The 18,045-nt window shown below is 43.5% G+C and overlaps 1 protein-coding gene across 8 annotated transcripts in view; it reads right to left on the bottom strand.

The window, feature by feature from the left end:
- GPATCH2L (G-patch domain containing 2 like) overlaps positions 1–2,031 on the bottom strand; it is a 43,442-nt gene extending 41,411 nt beyond the window's left edge. For 6 of the 8 annotated variants that reach the window (XM_048486003.1, XM_048486005.1, XM_048486004.1 and 3 more), the window contains exons 1-2: positions 1,668–1,786; positions 296–960 (exon numbers count right to left, since the gene is read on the bottom strand). In XM_048486003.1, coding sequence (XP_048341960.1) covers positions 296–960; positions 1,668–1,676 — 674 coding nt within the window. In that variant the 5' untranslated portion in view covers positions 1,677–1,786. Of the gene's footprint in view, positions 1–295; positions 961–1,667; positions 1,787–1,838 lie in introns of those variants that run through there. The other 2 variants (XM_048486007.1, XM_048486008.1) reach the window with 2 other exon arrangements.
- Positions 2,032–18,045: the final 16,014 nt, after the last annotated feature.

The raw sequence follows: 18,045 nt of genomic DNA, 5'->3' as shown, positions 1-18,045 counted from the left end.
AATTTAGCATGCTTTTGTTTGTCATTTCTAATGAACTTCAGACACTGGTGAGAGAAATCAGTGTCACATGTAACACCAAAGCCTGTCCATGTGTTTCCTGTAAAAACTAGTGCCAAGGATACATTCCAATTATGGACAGAGTACTGCCATAAGAAGATCAAATTACAACACAAACAAAAAAATTGAACTATATAAAAGAAGCCACTTAACTGATAGATTGTTCCGTGGCAATCAATACTTTCTGAAAGTATTTAACAAAGCCATAGACAGGAAGAGAAAGGACTGAGGATCTCACCATTCAGACATATTTTCATCAGAACCCTGTTTCTGTTCATCTGCTTCACACTCCATCCTCTCATTCCTTCCCCCCTTGCTGAGGAAGGCCCTGGTCTCTGCTGATTCACAGAGCGCTCGGCTAGACGACGTCCAGGGGGTATTCTCCTTCCACCGAGACAAGCGCTGTTTCTTAGCAGATTTGAACCTGCAACCTTTTTCATAACTCCATTCTGACACTCTAAGTTTCTGCTGAAGGCTGGCAGCCACCTCTGATGTCACACGCTTAACTTTTCTACGACGTCTGAGTGGCCGGCAAGGTGCATTCTCAGTGAATGAGTCTGACTCATGCCATGAGTGCTGCTTGTTCTTGAGAGTTCCACTAAGTGCTGGATGACGTTTGACTCCCATCATGTCATCCGAATCACTAAAGTTGGCTGTTAGCACTTCCCGACAATCTTCCACAGCTTCATCTAGGCTGGATTCAGAGGCCCCACTATAGCAGCAAGTGTGTTCCGCCTGATGTGTAAGGTCTGAACGCCGTTTGCGGCCACGTCTCTTGCGCAGCTGCCGCCGTTGTTGCCTAGGACTCAGAGTCATTTCTTCCCACAACTCATCCAGCTTGTTCTGTTCAGAGGTCTGCTCTAGGGCTGAGGCCAAATCATGCAGTTCATCCATGGGCAACGTCTGCCAAACGTTAATGAAAACAATTAGGACCTATCATAATACTGGTCTGGCATATCATAAATCTACACCACAAACCTTCAATCTGTCCAAAATGTCTACTGAAAATTCACACAAATAACACTCACCACCATCCCATCCCAGCTGAGTTACTGAAAAATATTTTGTGTCACATTCTTCTAAAGCCACCTCTTGACTCAGCAGGGCAAAAGGAAAGAAAAGCACAAAAAGATACTTTGAAGAGCTCTAAAATCACTACCGAAACCTCATGAGTTCTGAGGTATTTTCTCTGGGAGTCCTCTGGCTACAGCATACAGCTATTGTTCTTGGAACCAGCCTTACTTTCCATGTACTGACAGTATGGCCGAGAGAGCAGAAGAAAGAAAACATTAACTTCTTGGAGCGACTATCAGAATTGGCATGTTTCGTCTGACAGTCGTCTGCCCTCTAGATCCATTCCTACTACCATCCTCAGCTATAAAACATGTCATACGTTGCAAGCTACCCAGCGCTTTCCTTGACAAGTGTGAAGAAGGCTTTTTAAGGACCTGTGCAGCGAAACCCTATGCACGCCTACTCAACAGTCAGTCTCACTTTGTCCAATGGTGTTTACTCCAACAACAGTGTAATATTGGTTCCTTAAGGGCGCCCCACTATACAGTCGGCCTCTAACTTGTCCCAGAGTCCAAATACCGACCCTTCCATCTCACCTCAGGCATTCCCACAAATTTTCCTGACCAAACGGGTCAACGCAACTTCACTCCGCTCTTACCCACGACCCCCCGCCCAGCGTCCGACTCCTGACACCCACACAAGCGCTCTGTTCACTGGCCATCTCCGAAGACAACTGCCCTGAGCTACGACGGCTACCCAAACATTACCTTCCCTCCCTCGGCTGATACTGACGGCCTCCTCGATCTGGTCAGTCCCGCCCCCGATGGTCTTGGCCTCCCGCCGTCCTCTCCTTCCTCCCGGCGGCGGCATTCACAGGCTCACCCGTCTTCCACAACAGCCCCTCGGGCCTCATTCACACCCTCCTAGGCCTCTCCGTCTCAGCGCAAAAGCGGTACTTCCGGTGCTGGCGAAGCGGGGGGGTCACTTCCTCCCCGCCAGGTCCGCCTACGCGACTCCTCGTTCCGCCCGGTCCGCCGGCTGCTCCAGGTGGGGGCGTAGACGTTGTTCCTGACTGGCTCCGCGCAAGTCCAATCAGCTGAAGGAGTTGCCGCGGTGCTTTGCTTTGCAACCGTGCTTGGGAGGGTCCTCGCGTTTTGTGCTTTTTGATGGCAGCCTTCCTGGGCATACTCCCTCCAGAGTCTAAGGCTCCTTCCGCACAGCATATTTATAACGAGTTGCAATCGTTATAAATGAACTTGTTTTCTTAGGAGTTAATTTATAACTATTGCAACTCATTATAAATAGGCTGTGCGGGATAACCCATAATTCCAGAGGGATGACCAAGTTAGTCTGTGACCGCAGAATTGCCACCACCTTAAAGACTAACAGTTTGTTCCTAACATTTATTTTAGTCTTTATCTTTAAGATGCTATTGGGTTCTCGTTTAATCTTACTTGGGAACAAATCCCATTGACTTCTAAGGGACGTGTGTGTGTGTGTGTGTGTGTTATGTTCCACCAAGTCCCATCTGACTCATGGTGACCCTGCCAATCAATGTCCTTCATAACGTCCTATCGTAAGCAGCCTTGCTGGTGTAACCCCCATGCTTAGAACTGGTTGACCCAGAAAGGGGTGGAGACTCAAAACAGCAGGAGGCTGCAGAGCTCATGTAGTTTGGAGGAGACAAGGCTACCAGACTCGGACTTTGATTTGTATAAGCCCTTAACACCTTGTTAAGGTAACTGCAATGTTGTTGGGAACTAGTGGGAAGGTAGTTGTTTATTTTTGCTATGTTGTAAATGTTGGAGTTTATTGTTTCAGGGTTTTTTGTGTTTGTAATGGGTGAGAGTTCTCCTGAAAACCTTCATCATGTTGAATCCTGTTCACCAAGCCCTTGGAGTCTTCAGGAGCCAACCCACTTGCAGGAAGAATTGGACTTGGTAATATCAGAAGACTGTAACTAGAAGGACTTGAAATGAAACCTGAACAGGACCTTGAAGTGTGACGTTAAATGTTGATGTTTGATGTTATATGTTAAGAAAGTAAACCATTTTGTTTTTAAAATTTGTTGTTGCAAACTCATTCCAAGTTCTACCCCACAAAACCCACAGTTAGAGGTTACAAATTGGCGCCCAACGTGGGGCTTGGAAGTGAAATTGCAAATATAAATTGCTTGCAATAGAAGTGTGCAGCAAGTTGGGGTTTGATCCCCATAAAACTGTTTTGTTATGTGATGTAAGTTCAAGAGATGTTTCTGTGTGAATTTGAAACACATGATTCTGTTTGGCGGTTACATGAAGGAAGGGATTCCAGTTGCAACCCCCCATCCTTTCTGCAAACTAATTGGCTGAATTGCAACATTTGCTGGAAAGAGTTTTGCAAACTGCCAGTGCAGCTAAGCTTCTGGCAGGTGGAAATCCTTGTAAGGCCGTGGTGGCGAACCTTTGGCACTCCAGATGTTATGGACTACAATTCCCATCAGCCCCTGCCAGCATGGCCAATTGGTTCGCCACCACTGTTGTTAGGGAAAGACAATTTTGCGCTATCAGATTCACCAAATGTGGTTCCTCCAAGTACAGAAATCTCTGGGAAATCATTGTTTAATGATTTCAAGAGTTGCATTGTAATTACTGTCGAGACAACAGAATTTTAGTGGGGGAGAATGTAACCCCCATGCTCAGAATGGGTTGACCCAGAAAGGGGTGGAGACTCAAGGTAGCAAGAGGCTGCAGAACTCATGTAGTTTGGAGGAGACAAGGCTACCAGACTCAGACCTTGATTTGTATAAGCCCTTAACACCTTGTTAAGGGTTTTTTGTGTTTGTAATGCGTGAAAGTTCTCCTGGAAACCTTCATCATGTTGAATCCTGTTCACCAAGCCCTTGGAGTCTTCAGGAGCCAACCCACTTGCAGGAAGAATTGGACTTGGCAATATCAGAAGACTGTAACTAGAAGGACTTGAAACCTGAACAGGACCTTGAAGTGTGACTAAATGTTGATGTTTGATGTTATATGTTAAGAAAGTAAACCGTTTTGTTTTTAAAATTTGTTGTTTCAAACTCATTCCAAGTTCTACCCCACAGAACCCACAGTTAGAGGTTACACTGGCAAACTCGGGCTTGGCTTCCTTTGTACTGTCAACCCATCTAACATTGGGTCTTCCTTTTTTCCTGCTGCTTTCAACCTTTCCTATCATTATTCTCTTTTCCAGTGGCTCGTCTTATTATGTGTCTTATTGAGTATAACAACCTTATTTTAATCATTTGAGGTTCTGGGAACAGTTCAGGCTTGTTTTGATCTAGAACCCACTTATTGGAGGGGGTTGGGGTGACCCACAGCATCCATGAACCTCTCCTCAACATCACATTTCAAAGGAATCTACTTTCTTCCTGTCAGCTTTCTTCATTGTCCATATTTTCACACACATACATAGTAATAGAAGAAGAAGAGGAGGAGGATTTTGGATTTATACCCCACCTTTCTCTCCTGTAAGGAGACTCAAGGTGGCTTACAAGCTCCTTTCCCCTCCTCTCCCCACAACAGACACCTTGTGAGGTAGGTGGGGCTGAGAGAGTTCCAAAGAACTGTGACTAGCCCAAGGTCACCCAGCAGGAATGTAGGAGTGTGGCAACACATCTGGTTCACCAGATAAGCCTTTGCCACTCAGGTGGAGGAGTGGGGAATCAAACCCGGTTCTCCAGATTAGAATCCACCTGCTCTTAACCACTACACCACACTGGTTCTCAGAATAACATGGACTGCATAGGACTGCCTCTGTGTGCAGTCAATGGAGGATCTCAAGATGATCAAGGTTATCCTAAGAAGGGAGCTTTGTTGTTTTCTCTGGAATGGCCTATTAATTTTGGGCCACAGTGTCCAAGGACAAAAATGTACATCCATGTCTTTCATTGTGAAAGTCACACAAAAACCTCTGCTATAATAAATTTTGTTAGTCCCTCTGGTGCCCCTGAACTCCTATTTTATTTTGGTCACGCATGCCTGCCACTTTATAGTGCTCAGTAGGGGTGACCAGGAAACAGTTGTGCCCTTGTTGTTGAGGATTTGAAAGGGACACAAGGCAAATTCTACTTGTGTGCACCTCTCAAAAGGCGACAAGGTGTTTTTTCCTTGAATACGTGCTACAGAAAGTGAACATCTTATTTTGAGAAGAGGCATTTACATGTTCCTTTTGACAGGACTTCAGATGTGCTGTAAGGTCCATGCCATCCATTATTACATAGGTTGCTTCCATTATAAGCTCTTGCCAGTGTCCTGCCTTTGCAAGGTGTATTGGTTCTGCTCGAGTTCATTGTCATAAATAAACAATATAGCTGTTAACAGCAAGTCTGGTACAAAAAGTTTATAAATAAGAACAGTCCTCTAGGATGACCTAATTGTTTTGTGTCATCACTTGTAAGAGGAAGGAGACTTCATGTTCTGTTCCATGCTGTCCTGATGCTTCTAGAGAGAGAAAAATAGATTTCCCCCCATTTTTATGTAATTTTTTTCATACATTATATTCCGTAGCTAAGGCACGCAACTCACAAAAATTAAAACAAAATAAAAATAGTAAGGTAAAGATACATCTGCATATAATAAAAAACAATCTTACAAATTAAAATTAAAATCTGAAGTTGAGAATGATGAATTTACCGTAGCCCAAATTAATATGTGTTAGAAAAAGTAGAAGAGCTTTATTGTAGAGCCATAGGCCATTACAATTTTGAAACATGAAGTTGACATAGGATACAATAAAAGTTTTACCATATAAAAATAGATCTTAGAAACCCTCAAACCTTCACCATTCTCCCTTACAATACAACAGAGCTTAAAATCAGATATGATTAATACAAATGTCAATTATACCATTTCCTTCTGTATTTTCTTAGCTCAAATCTTTGAGGCTGCCAAAGCAAAAAGGCCAACCCTATAAGAAATAAAAGGATATGATTCTGAGAGAAGATTTATTTTATCTGCAACAAAATGCATCTGGTACATGGATGCAAGACAAAAAAGAACTTGGCCCTTAGCTCATCATATAAGGTACAGTTCATAACACAGTGAGGAAGATCTTCCACTTCACTCCCGCAAATGCAAATTCGCTGCTCCACTGGTATCTGAGCATATCTGCCTCCCAAATACATTGTTGCCATTGATTGGAAGCGTAATGCTGTCAGAGCCCTTCTTATATTATATTGTGTTATGTTGACTAGGTAAGAGGTTCTGCAGTGATCTTTTTTTGATAAGGCTATATAATGGAGCAAACTTAGAATGTAAAATTGTTTCTCTGTCCGCAAAATTATCTCCTCTAAAAAGCCAGTCCCGGAGATCAAAATTAATATTTGGTGAAAACATTAGATCATCTGGGACTGTGTAGCTGTACAGGATATTGTTTAAGGAGGTAGCATGTAATTTGGAATCTTTTTGTAAAATCTGCAGACTTTGGCTACCAAATGAAGTTGGTTTTAAAGAGCTCTTTTTTACAAATTTCAAAATTGCCAAATGAGCACGGGCTTTAATGGAGGGCAAGCCGACTTCTGCCCTGAGGAGAGCTGCTGGAGCCCCCTTAGGGAGCGCCAGAATTCGTCTGAGGAAGGAATTTTGAATGGTTTCCATTTTATTCAGAACTTGTACACTCCATCCCCAAATCTCTACTGCATAGAGGAGCATGGATATGACTCTAGTTTTAAAGATTTTAATAGCTTGGTCGACTAAATGGCCTCCGCTTGTGTGATAGAATCTCACAATTGCCCCAATTGATTTTTGAGCTGCAGATTTGACTACTGTTATATCATATGGTCATTCCAATTTAATGAGGGACTGAATGTTACACCTAAGTATTTAAAAGAATTGCATTGTTCAATGGGAAATTTATGAATGTTCCATCTGTATTTCACTGGTCTTCTCTTGAACACCATTACCTTGGTTTTAGAGTAATTTATAGTGAGGGCCTCCTCTCCACAATATTCGCCCAAACTATTTAGAAGTCTCTTTAGACCGTTCCTAGTAAGTGATGCTAGGACCAAATCATCTGCATATAGCAAGATTGAGATTTTCTGTTTTCCTAAGGAGGGAGCAACAAATTCAGAGCCAGAGAGTCTAGTAATTATATTACTGATATACAGGTTGAATAATGTGGAGGCAAGTTAAAATATGTTGAGAACATTTTCAGTGCCACAAACATCCATTTATGTTGCTGTAGTATAGCCAGTACCATGTCAGTCGTACTGATTCCCAATTTGGGAGTCCCAATTTGTTTGCAAGTTCAATTCAAGGAACTAGTTTTGACCAATAAGCCATCAGCAACTTGGATTCAGAGTATCTGAAGCAGCGTTTCTCAACCTGGGGGTTGGGACCCCTTTGGGGGTCAAACGACCCTTTTGCAGGGGTCGCCTAAGACTCTCTGCATCAGTGTTCTCCATCTGTACAATGAATAAATGTTAGGGTTGGGGGTCACCACAACATGAGAAACTGTATTAAAGGGTCGCGGCATTAGGAAGGTTGAGAACCACTGATCTGAAGGGTTGGTTCCACCCATATCAATGAGCTCTGAAATCCATGCATGATGCCTTTCTGCATGAACCTGTCTTAGGCAGAGTTAGGTTGCTTGGGTTTGTCAGAAGGCTTTTTTGGCTGCTGCTCCCAGACTGTAGAATTTACTCCCCCAGGAGGCAAAGTTTGTGCTGTCCCTGTAGGCTGTTCCAGCAGATCTAAAGACTTTTCTCTGTTCTGGAAGGTCTTTGTACTGAATTAACATTAGAATGACACTTGCTGTTTTTAGATGATTTTACAAACTATATAGGAAATTGTTTTATATTTTAACTTTGTTTTTTAGCTGCTTTGTGGACTCCTTTGGTGGACAATGGTTTTATAAATACTCTTTATAAAATGTTTATAAACACAGTGTGAGGCTGTGAAGAATGCATTTATCCTGCATTCAGGTTACAGGGTGGAGCCGCTCCTGAAAGAGTTAAGCCCTGGCCAGCCCTGATTGGCCAGAGAAAAATATGCAGATACTATAAATACTGTCAGCGAGAGTGCTGAGGGGTTCTTGGTTCTTGGAGTCTTTTTGACTTTTTGGCTCTGTGTGAGCTTTTGTGCCCTCGGGTACTTTTTGGTGGCAGAGTGAGGAGAATCCGACCAGATCTCTCACTGCTGTGGTAGTATTAGCTGAAGAAGCTATTAGGTCAACTAAAACCCTGAGTTTGGAGGCGAGTGTCTGCCCTCAGGTGTTTTGTTTGTGAGGGAAACCTCTGAAAAGTCTATAGGTCTGTCCTCCAATACATTTAGCACCAGTCTTGGGAGGCCCAGTTCCTGTGGCAGAGAAGCCAGATTTTGGGAGTGTGGGAGAGGGAGGCTGTTATGCCTGAATCCCACTGGGCGTAGACTGGGTGTTTTATTTTTGTGGAGAGGTACAGCGGACTGAAGTTTATTTTTGGGAGGGAGTGTGAAACCTCCAAAGAAACATCGTTTATGAAACATCTTTTCCTGAAGTAATATCTCAAGTAAAGTGACACCTGCGAGTGTTCATTGTAAAATCTTAAGTGAAGTGCCTGAAACCGTTACGCTTAAAACAAACTTACTCTGAAACCGTTAAGCTTAAGCAAACTTTCTCTGAAACCAATACACTTATATCCTCTCAAATTACCTGAGAAGCCTCTGTTAAGCCAGCAATAAAATTTAAGTTTTTGTTCAACTTTAACAACTCGTTCCAGTTGTTTTTTTTGTCCTGTCTGTGTCTGTGTGATCCCCAGTCAGGGTGGTGACCGTTTAAAATCAGTTTTTGTGGGCTTTGATTTATAGTGGTGGCAGCAAAAAGAATATATAAGCGCCCTTCTTTTACAGAGGCCATTCAAAATTAACATTCAAAATTACGGGCAAGCATTCTGGCAAATTTAACACTGGCTTCAGAGATATCTCTCCTCCATCCATATTGAGATACCTGCTTTTTAATTTTTAAAAGACACAATGAATATTTATAGATTGAGGTATTTGCCTTTTAATTTTATACAAAACTTGTTTTAAAAGGCAAAACTGTTCTTTGGTGTGCCGGAAGCCTCTTGGTGACATCATGGGATATGTAGCTGATACACCAAAGCTGAACGTCAGAGTTTACTTTTGGAAAGAAAGGGGAGGGGGGTACTTTGGATGGAATGTGTTAGAGGCATTTCAGTTGCAACTGCCCTAACAGTATTTTGGGTGGTTCTTCACTAAACTATTGCAATTTGTTTCTTTCTGAAGTGCTGCTTGTTTAACCTAGTAGTTCCCTGGCTACATTAATCTCTATTGGAGACTTGGCGGGGGGGGGGGGGGATTTCCAATCAATAAAATGACAGCACACCTTGTGGCTTGCTAAACAAACGTGAAATTGCTTCAACAGGATAACAACATTTCATATGAACACAACAACTTTACAATTACAATTAAAACTAAATCATAGTGGCTATGAACATAGCACAACTGAGGTATACGTGATCTTCAGTGCTCTTCAGGAAAGGCTCTCAGAACAATGATACCAACAGTATCAAGTAATAGAAAAAGTTGCGGGGGGTGGGGGGTGTCCCAAAATATTAATTAGAAATTCAGGGTTGTTTCTTCCCTGTCTGCTCTTCTGTGGTGATTGTGGCTGCTGCAAGTCTTTCTTCAGTTTGGCCTATAAGGAAATAATCAATTCCCTCAGTCAAGCTCTGGTCTTTCCTTTTCCTGCTGCAAGTTGGATTGACAGAGGGGAGTGGGACTCTTGCAGTTTGTGATATATGAGCAAACTTATCAGCTGCTCATGCTCTGTGGGTTCCTGTTCCCTAGGCCCCTAAAATCCAAATATTTAAAAAAAACAAATTACAAATATTACAATGACATGGGTTATACTTGAACCTCTGGTACAAACTATTTACCTTCATTATTCTTCATCCATGTTACCAGTCAAGAACCTTTCATCTTTTTTTCCCTGTATCATTTATATTCGGAGCTCCCTTTTCCAATTCATCCCTAGTGTCATTTGATCTGTTCGCTCTAGATCAGTGGTTCCCAGCTTGGGATACTGCTAGTATTTGGCAAAAAACCCTACCCCATATTACCACCCCACCCACCCCACCCACTCCCCCGGGGATAATATGGGAGTACAATTTAAGGGAAATGAGTTGCCAAGTGGTACATGAATAAAAAAGGTTGGACCCACTGGTCCAGATCATCAACAAAGCCATTCAGTAAACCTAGGTATTGTATCCACATCTGCATTATTGCCCACAATTCATCACTTTGCTGTTTAGCATTCTCTTCTTAACTTGCCATATATAATTGGCTAAGAATTTGAACATTCAACAACAAACCCTTAGCCAATTGCTGACAGGATGCATACCTGCCCAAGCCCTGTGCGTCATATGGGCCCATTGGCCCGTGCCCCACCCAATCCCTCCCAAACTTACCTGTCCTGCCGCCACCCTCAAGGTTCCCCCATCTCTGGCCACCCACTACCCACAAAAACCAAGCCAGGCCAGTGTCCGTGGTGGCACTCTGCACTCTCCCACTGGGCCCTTCAAAAGCCAGCCCTTCGCCCTGCCCACTCTTATACGTACCCCAAACCAAACCCATGCTCCCTGCCCTGCCTCCCCCTGCACCCCACACCACTTACCACAGCTCTACCACTCAGGGTTGCAAAACCACGCCCTTCCCCCCACACACACACACCAACTTTCCCCACACCCAAAACTGGAGCTGGCTCCAGCAGCACAGGGTCCACCAAAAGCCGCCCCTTCCCCCCACCTTGCCTTCTTTGCACTCCAACACCTGCCTGCCCACCAAACCAGCTGCTCCTGTCTGAGGCTCTGTGTCACAGGCTGGCACTCTGACCTCCAGACACCCATCCCAGCTCCACCAACCCACCTACGAGGCCAAAGAGCAGCTCCTGGTCAGCACGCGCAAACTGTGTGTGTGGGGGGGGGGGAGGCGCGGGAGAAGGCAGCCACCTGGGACAGTGACCTTGGCATCTTGCCACCCACTACTCTCCCCCCGGCCCAGCACTCCCCACTTCCACATCCGCCCTCTCCCAGCCCACATGCAGGTGGATTGCAGCCCATTGCTCTGCCGCCCAGGCCCCAGCCTCCCCATTTCACCATCCCCCACCCTTCACCTTTCCACCCACCACAACCATCACCTTTGCACCCTCCCCTGCCCCAAGTCTCCCTATTTCACCTGTATCCCGCCAAATCCTCAACTTTCCACCCTCCCCCCGCCCCAAGCCTCACCTTTCCATCCTCCCCCACCCCAATCCACACCTTTCCATCCTCCCCCACCCCAAGCCACATCTTTCCACTATCCCACGCCCCAACCCTCCCCATTCCACCTTCCCCCAGCTTCCCCTTTCCACTATCCCCCCACTCCAAGCCTCTCCTCCCCTTTCCACTATCCATCCTGCCCCAAGCTTCCTCATTCAACTGTCCCTCACCCCACCCTCCCCTTTCCACCCTCCCTCCAAACAGCCCCTTTCCACTCTGTCACCACCTCAAACATCCTTGCCCCCAACAACTCCACGACCACCCGCCCTCCCATCACCCCAAACAATTCCCCCCTACACACACACCAACCTTCCACACTTACCTGCATACCTGCCCAAGCCCTGTGCGTCATATGGGCTTCATATAAAGTAAGAGGTTATACAGACTCAGGACCACAGACTCAGGACCAGGTAGGTGGGAAGCAGCGCACAAGGAGGACAAGGGGAGCAGCTATGGTGCTGGTAAAGAAGAAGAAGAGTTTGGATTTATATCCTCCTTTCTCTCCTGTAGGAGACTCAAAGGGGCTTACAATCTCCTTGCCTTTCCCCCCTCACAACAAACACCCTGTGAGGTGGGTGGGGCTGAGAGAGCTCCGTAGAGCTGTGACTAGCCCAAGGTCACCCAGCTGGCGTGTTTGGGAGTGTACAGACTAATCTGAATTCCCCAGATAAGCCTCCACAACTAAAGCGGCAGAGCTGGAAATCAAACCTGGTTCCTCCAGATCAGAGTGCAGCTGCTCTTAGACACTGCTCTTAGCCACTACGCCACTGCTGCTCCCTTGCAATGGAAAATCCTTGTTCACACACACACACACACACACACACACTAAGGCCCAATGCATCTCCTGCCACAATGGGCTTTGCTGCTAGTTGTTTTATAATCCTTCTATTAGCTTTTAATCCATATGACAATGACAAGTGAATATCTATTCATTTTTCAAGTAATGTTTTATGAAGCACAGTATTGAATGCTTTTCTGGACTCTATATAGATTACACATATATTGTTCTCTTTCTCCACTAATTTTGCGGGTTCAAGCAGAAAAAGTAATCAGGTTGGTCTAAGGCCGTGGTGGCGAACCTTTGGCACTCCAGTTGTTATGGACTACAATTCCCATCAGCCCCTGCCAGCATGGCCAATTGGCCATGCTGGCAGGGGCTGATGGGAATTGTAGTCCATAACAACTGGAGTGCCAAAGGTTCGCCACCACGGGTCTAAGGTGATTCGTAGTTTATAAGCCCCAGCTGCAGGTTATAGCTCATATCTCTGTTAACCTCTTACTTTATAACACACTAACATGTTCTTAATATTTAATTATTAATTGAAGGCATCAGATGCTAAAACATATTTGTTTCATTTTATACCAGCAAATATATCTGCAGATAAATATGTATGCAAGCACACAGATATACAGGAATGCAAATAAACCTGATAGGATAACAATTGATAGAATTGTTTTTTTTAAAAAAAAAAGAACTACATTTCATAGCCTTGCCTTCATTTCAGTAACATTTCAGACATGATGAGAGAGGATATTTAGCAAACTCCCTCATAAAGTTAAAATGAATATTGAAAACAACATTAGAATTCAGGGCAAATCCCGAGAAGCGTCAGTTCTGCTTCTCCTTGCATTTAGAAAACTTGTGTACAAAGATTGCAAAGGCATTGTCAGATATTCTTTGTTTAAAAGTGTCTTTGAAATTTATGAATGGCTTCAAGCAAAGCAATTGATATGCTGAAGTTATTCATAGCCCATTCCTTATGTCTGCTGTGTCAGCAAACAAATGCATAAAATGGAATGTACTCATGGCTATACCAGCATTTCTTTGCAAACCATAATATTGCAAACCATAATATGCAAGGAATATGCAAGGAACATTGCAGAGAAGTACATTGGAGGCAACATATATGAGATACCCGTTATATGGTAAATGCTTTAGAAAGTGTTTTAAAATGCTTCCAAACATGTCCTATTCTTAATATTTAAGTATTTGTTGAAGGCATCAGATGCTAAAACATATTTGTTTCATTTTATACTTGCTCCCTAATCACAAATATGTATTCTTGTTATACATTTTATACCATTTTATACTTGCTCCCTAATCACAAATATGTAAGGAGGAAGGGAATTGACAGTGCAATTTTAAATGAATGGGCTTCAGAAGGTGTAACTCTGTTTGCCCAGTACCTGTGTGACTCATCATTGCCAGAAAGTCAAAGACACTGTTGACCAGTCTGCTTGTGTGTGCAGAAATTTTTTTTAGCTACCTCATTTGGGAGAGGAGTAGCACACATAGGTTAGCAGCAAAAACCCCAGGATTCCAGTAGCACCTTAAAGACTAACGCAATGCATTCTTGACTACATTATTAATCCCATGTGAGCGTGGAATTGTGGCAACATATCTTTGTCTGCTGATTAATCCCACCCAGAGGAGAGCTTCGGCTACTGCAAGGTGTAATGTGTTGCCATCAGGGGCGTACCTAGGCAAACTGGTGCCTGGGGACAAAACCTGAGTTTGCCCCCCCCCCCCCGGCCCGGCGTATCGGTGGCCACCCTCCCCCACCATGACCAAACAATGATTTTTTGTATCAGCTCACAAAACATTTCCCACTCCCAGCAAAACATACATGGCTCTCTCCCCATCAACTCTTTTCCTAATTTCCTAATCACAACAACCCTATGAGGTAGGTTGTTAGCCTGAGAAACAACTTCAAGCCAGTGCAAGTGGGTATTAAGCATGTAAATCTCTCACAAATCACCCCCAGCAAAACATTTACCAAACAAATGTCAGCATCATCTCGCACAAAACACCTCCAGTGGAATCCACCCCCAAACAGCATCACTTTCAATGGTGTTTAAACTAGGGAGCTCAGATTCTTCTTTTAAACCTACCTTAAAGGGAGAATCTGGGGTCCCCGGTTAAAACAAAATCGAAAGTGATGCTGTTTGGGGGCGAATTCTCCCCCACCCTGAAACAGCATCACTTTTGAGGGTTGGAGATTCAGATGAAACAAATATCAGATTCAGTTGGAATCTGGGCAAATTTGGGCACATTCGGACAAAAATTGTCTGATTATGTCCTGCCCAAATATGAACAAATGCGAATGCAAGGTATTTGGGCTTGGGGGGGGGTATTTTTGGTGTTTTTTCGGCCTGCAGGGAGCGCATTTTTAAAGCCATTTGGTCACGTGGGGGGGGGCACCAACATTTCAGGGTCGTTTGTGTGTTTTTAAAGTTTTTAAGTGTTTTTTCATGTTCCAGCCTGCAGGGGGCGCATTTTTAAGGCTAGTGACACCAAAATTTCAGGGTACCATCCAGAGACTGTCCTGATGGTTCCACCCAAATTTGGTGATGTTTGGTTCAGGGGAAGCAAAGTTATGAACCCCCAAAGGGGGTTCCCCCATCCCCATTGTTTTCAATGGGAGCTTACCTGAGATGGGGGGTACCCATTTGAGGGACCATAACTTTGGTCCCCCTAAACCTAACTTCACCAAACTTGGGTGGCATCATAAGAATAGTTAACAGATGATACCCTGAAATTTTGGTGTTACTAGCGTTAAAAATACATCCCTTCCAGGCACCCCAAGAAATTTGCCCAAGATTCTTTGTTTTGCTGTGACTTTGCTCCATTGTAGCCAATGGGGAATTTCTGAGTGTGTAGGCAGGCTGCACATTTTTGAAGATAGAGGCACCAGACTTTCAAGGTGGCTCCAGGAAGCCCTCCTGGTAATAGCATCCAGGCTTAGAGACCTTTGCTTCTGAGGGTCCAATTTTATGGGCCCCCAAAAGGCTTATTTTATTTCCCCGCTCCTGCACATGAAGCCTGCTGGCTGAGTTCTCTCAGAACTTCTCAGCGCCCCCACCCACCCCCAAAAGCAAAGGTCTCTAAGCTTGGATGCTATTACCCAAGGCCTCTTGGAGCCACCTTGAAAGTCTGGCGCCTCTATCTTCAAAAATGTGTGGTCACTGCTTACACACTCAGAAATTCCCCAGAATCTGCCAGGCTTTTCAGCAAGTTCTGTGGTGGGAAAAATATTTTCCCACCATAGACTTCAATGGAGCTTTCTGTTATGCCCAGCTCTGTGGTAGAGGTTTCAACAGGAGGCACTGTGGTAGTGGTCTTTCTCTGGACTCGCACAAGCAGCCCTGCAGGAAATAAGTGCCCCCGCACTTATTTCCTGCAGGGCTGCTTGTGTGAGTCTCCTGAAAGGAACCAGCCAACTTTGCTAAAGTTTGCCTGTGATGGCCGAATGCTGTGGGCATTAGGTTCACCTTCAACTCGGTGCCCACAGCATTTTCCTCTTCCACACACATTTTAGCAAATTTGGCTGGTTCCTTTCAGGTTCCTTTCCATTCCTACTATCAGATCCTCTGAAGATGCCAGCCACAGATGCAGGCGAAACGTCAGGAGAGAATGCTGCTAGAACACGGCCATACAGCCCGGAAACCACACAGCACCCCAGTGATTCCAGCCATGAAAGCCTTCGACAATACACTAAAAGGGTTTGTTCTTGTGATCTGGCTACAGTTGAAACACTTGACCATTCTGTTTGTATGCCCTAAATATGATAAGATATGCATGAAATATATGAATTCTGTTTTCTTGCAATGTTCCCAGTGGCAAGAGTGTTACAAGATACCCAACCTCCTGAACAGCTCTGATGTGCTCTTTTGTGAGACTGTTGCAAATTTTATACTGAAAATTAGCAATTTTAACTGTGTTTTTAAATCTTGTTTTACTCTGAAATTTTGTCCTGTTTTGTATGCCAATAAAGGCTTGTTGTTGTTGTTGTTGCATTCCACAAGTTATTTATTTCAGTAGAAGGGTTTCACAGGTGATACAGAAATCAATCACAAAAACAACTTTGCAACTTTTTTTTACTGCTTTCAGTACTTCCAGTACTTCCAGCTATCCACATTTAGACCAGTTTAGGCCACAATCCTAGATCATGCTGTGAGAAAGGCTAAAAGACATTTATAGCATCACTTATGAAAATACTCTCAGGTTCCAGCCCCGGGTGCAAACTTCAGGACCAGGCCTAACAAGTTTGACAATTGTATTAAAGAACAAAAATAATTAAAGGTGTACACTCAGTTTGGCAAAACACATACACTCAGAGTTTCAAGGAGCCTAGGATTTAGACAGAGGTGAGACGATAGGTTTGGCATAGTAGAGGTCATTGTGGAGAGGGTGATATTTACCAGTTCTAGGAAAAGAAGGTCCAAAGAAGCAGAGTCCAACAGTGTAATCTACCCACTGATTTGTTTTCATTTATAAATCTATTTTAGTATGTTTTGATGCATCTACTTTTTAAAATTAGTTCATTAATTGCCATGTATCCTTTATTCTCTTTGATGATACTGAGAATTTAAAACTTTGTCCCAAAAGGATAAATTGCTCTAAATCACATACACTTCTGCACCTAGAGTCAAGCCTAGTAGCACCTTAGAGATCGACAAGTTGCTATTGAACACTGGCAAAATATGGAGTGGACTTGAAGGATAAGACAGCCAGAGGTACATAAATGACAGCATTTTTGGAGCCTGGTTCTTGGCCACAGGTCTTCTGTTGGTTCTTCTGAAGATATTGTGAAGCATGTCGCCATCTTAACCTTTCCCATCCAAATGCACTAGATATTTCAGCTCTACTGTACTGGTTCTCAGGTCCTCAGGTGACTTTTTAGCCACCTCCCTGTTACATTTAATCTCCGTTTTGAGTTTGTGTTTAGGATTTCCCCCCACATTTGCAAAAATAAGTCAACAATATTTTTTACTACCCTGCTTCCTATTTTTTTCCCCCTTAGTGTTGGGGAGAGGATAACTTTTAAAGTTTCATCTGATTGTAATCCTTCCTCACATCATGCGTCTTCTCATTTTACACAGAATCTAGATGTTTTTGTCAGTCTGGAACACTTCAGTGTTTTTTGAATACTGCTGTTATGTTTCTTTCCACTGTAATTTGTGGTGACTTTTTAAAAAATTCTTTTATTGAGAAAATAATGAAATGTAAGAAGAATATATTTATAGGAAAACATAAAGTTATAACATCTTGATAATTTATTGAACTTGAGTCTAGCTATTTTACTGCAGACCAACTTGGCTACCCTCTGAAACGTCTGCACCTGCTACTTCTACATTAGCAATCAAAGATTGCTTTGCAGCAATTTTTTAAAAATTAAGCCTCAGTGGTCAGGTTCTATTCTAGTCCAAAGAAAAACCATCTCTTCAGTATAGGAACTCTTGCCTTAAAATGTTCTATAGTATCTACCAAATCCAGACTCTTAATTCCATCACCACTGATGTGTCCCATCTATTTATCATATATTTATCCTTCTCTTCCTTCATGCACCTCAAGGTGGTGTGCGGCTCTCCCTCTCCTTTTTGTTCTATCTTTATGTAGTTTCGTGTGCAATTTTTAAAAAGCGCAACACACTCATCTGCAGAAATACACTCATTTACACATTCATCATCAGATATCTAAATTTTCTGCTACTTTTTGGGAGGTGTAGAGTGAATTATATCTGATCTTGTACAATTACTGCTCATTTGTGATCTTGTATCAGTGCACCAGCAGTCCTTTTCAATTTTGGTTTCAAGTTTTCCAAATTATGACTGAATACGTTGACAATTGGCTGGTTAATGTTTTCAGTCTAAATGTTATTAGCTAAATGCCTGTCCTACTATGAAGCAACAGGAGCAAT

Source organism: Sphaerodactylus townsendi, linkage group LG02, assembly GCF_021028975.2.
Source record: "Sphaerodactylus townsendi isolate TG3544 linkage group LG02, MPM_Stown_v2.3, whole genome shotgun sequence".
Lineage (NCBI taxonomy): Eukaryota > Metazoa > Chordata > Lepidosauria > Squamata > Sphaerodactylidae > Sphaerodactylus > Sphaerodactylus townsendi.
Note: the sequence above shows the minus strand (reverse complement) of the source record. Positions and strands in the feature narration are given on the sequence as shown.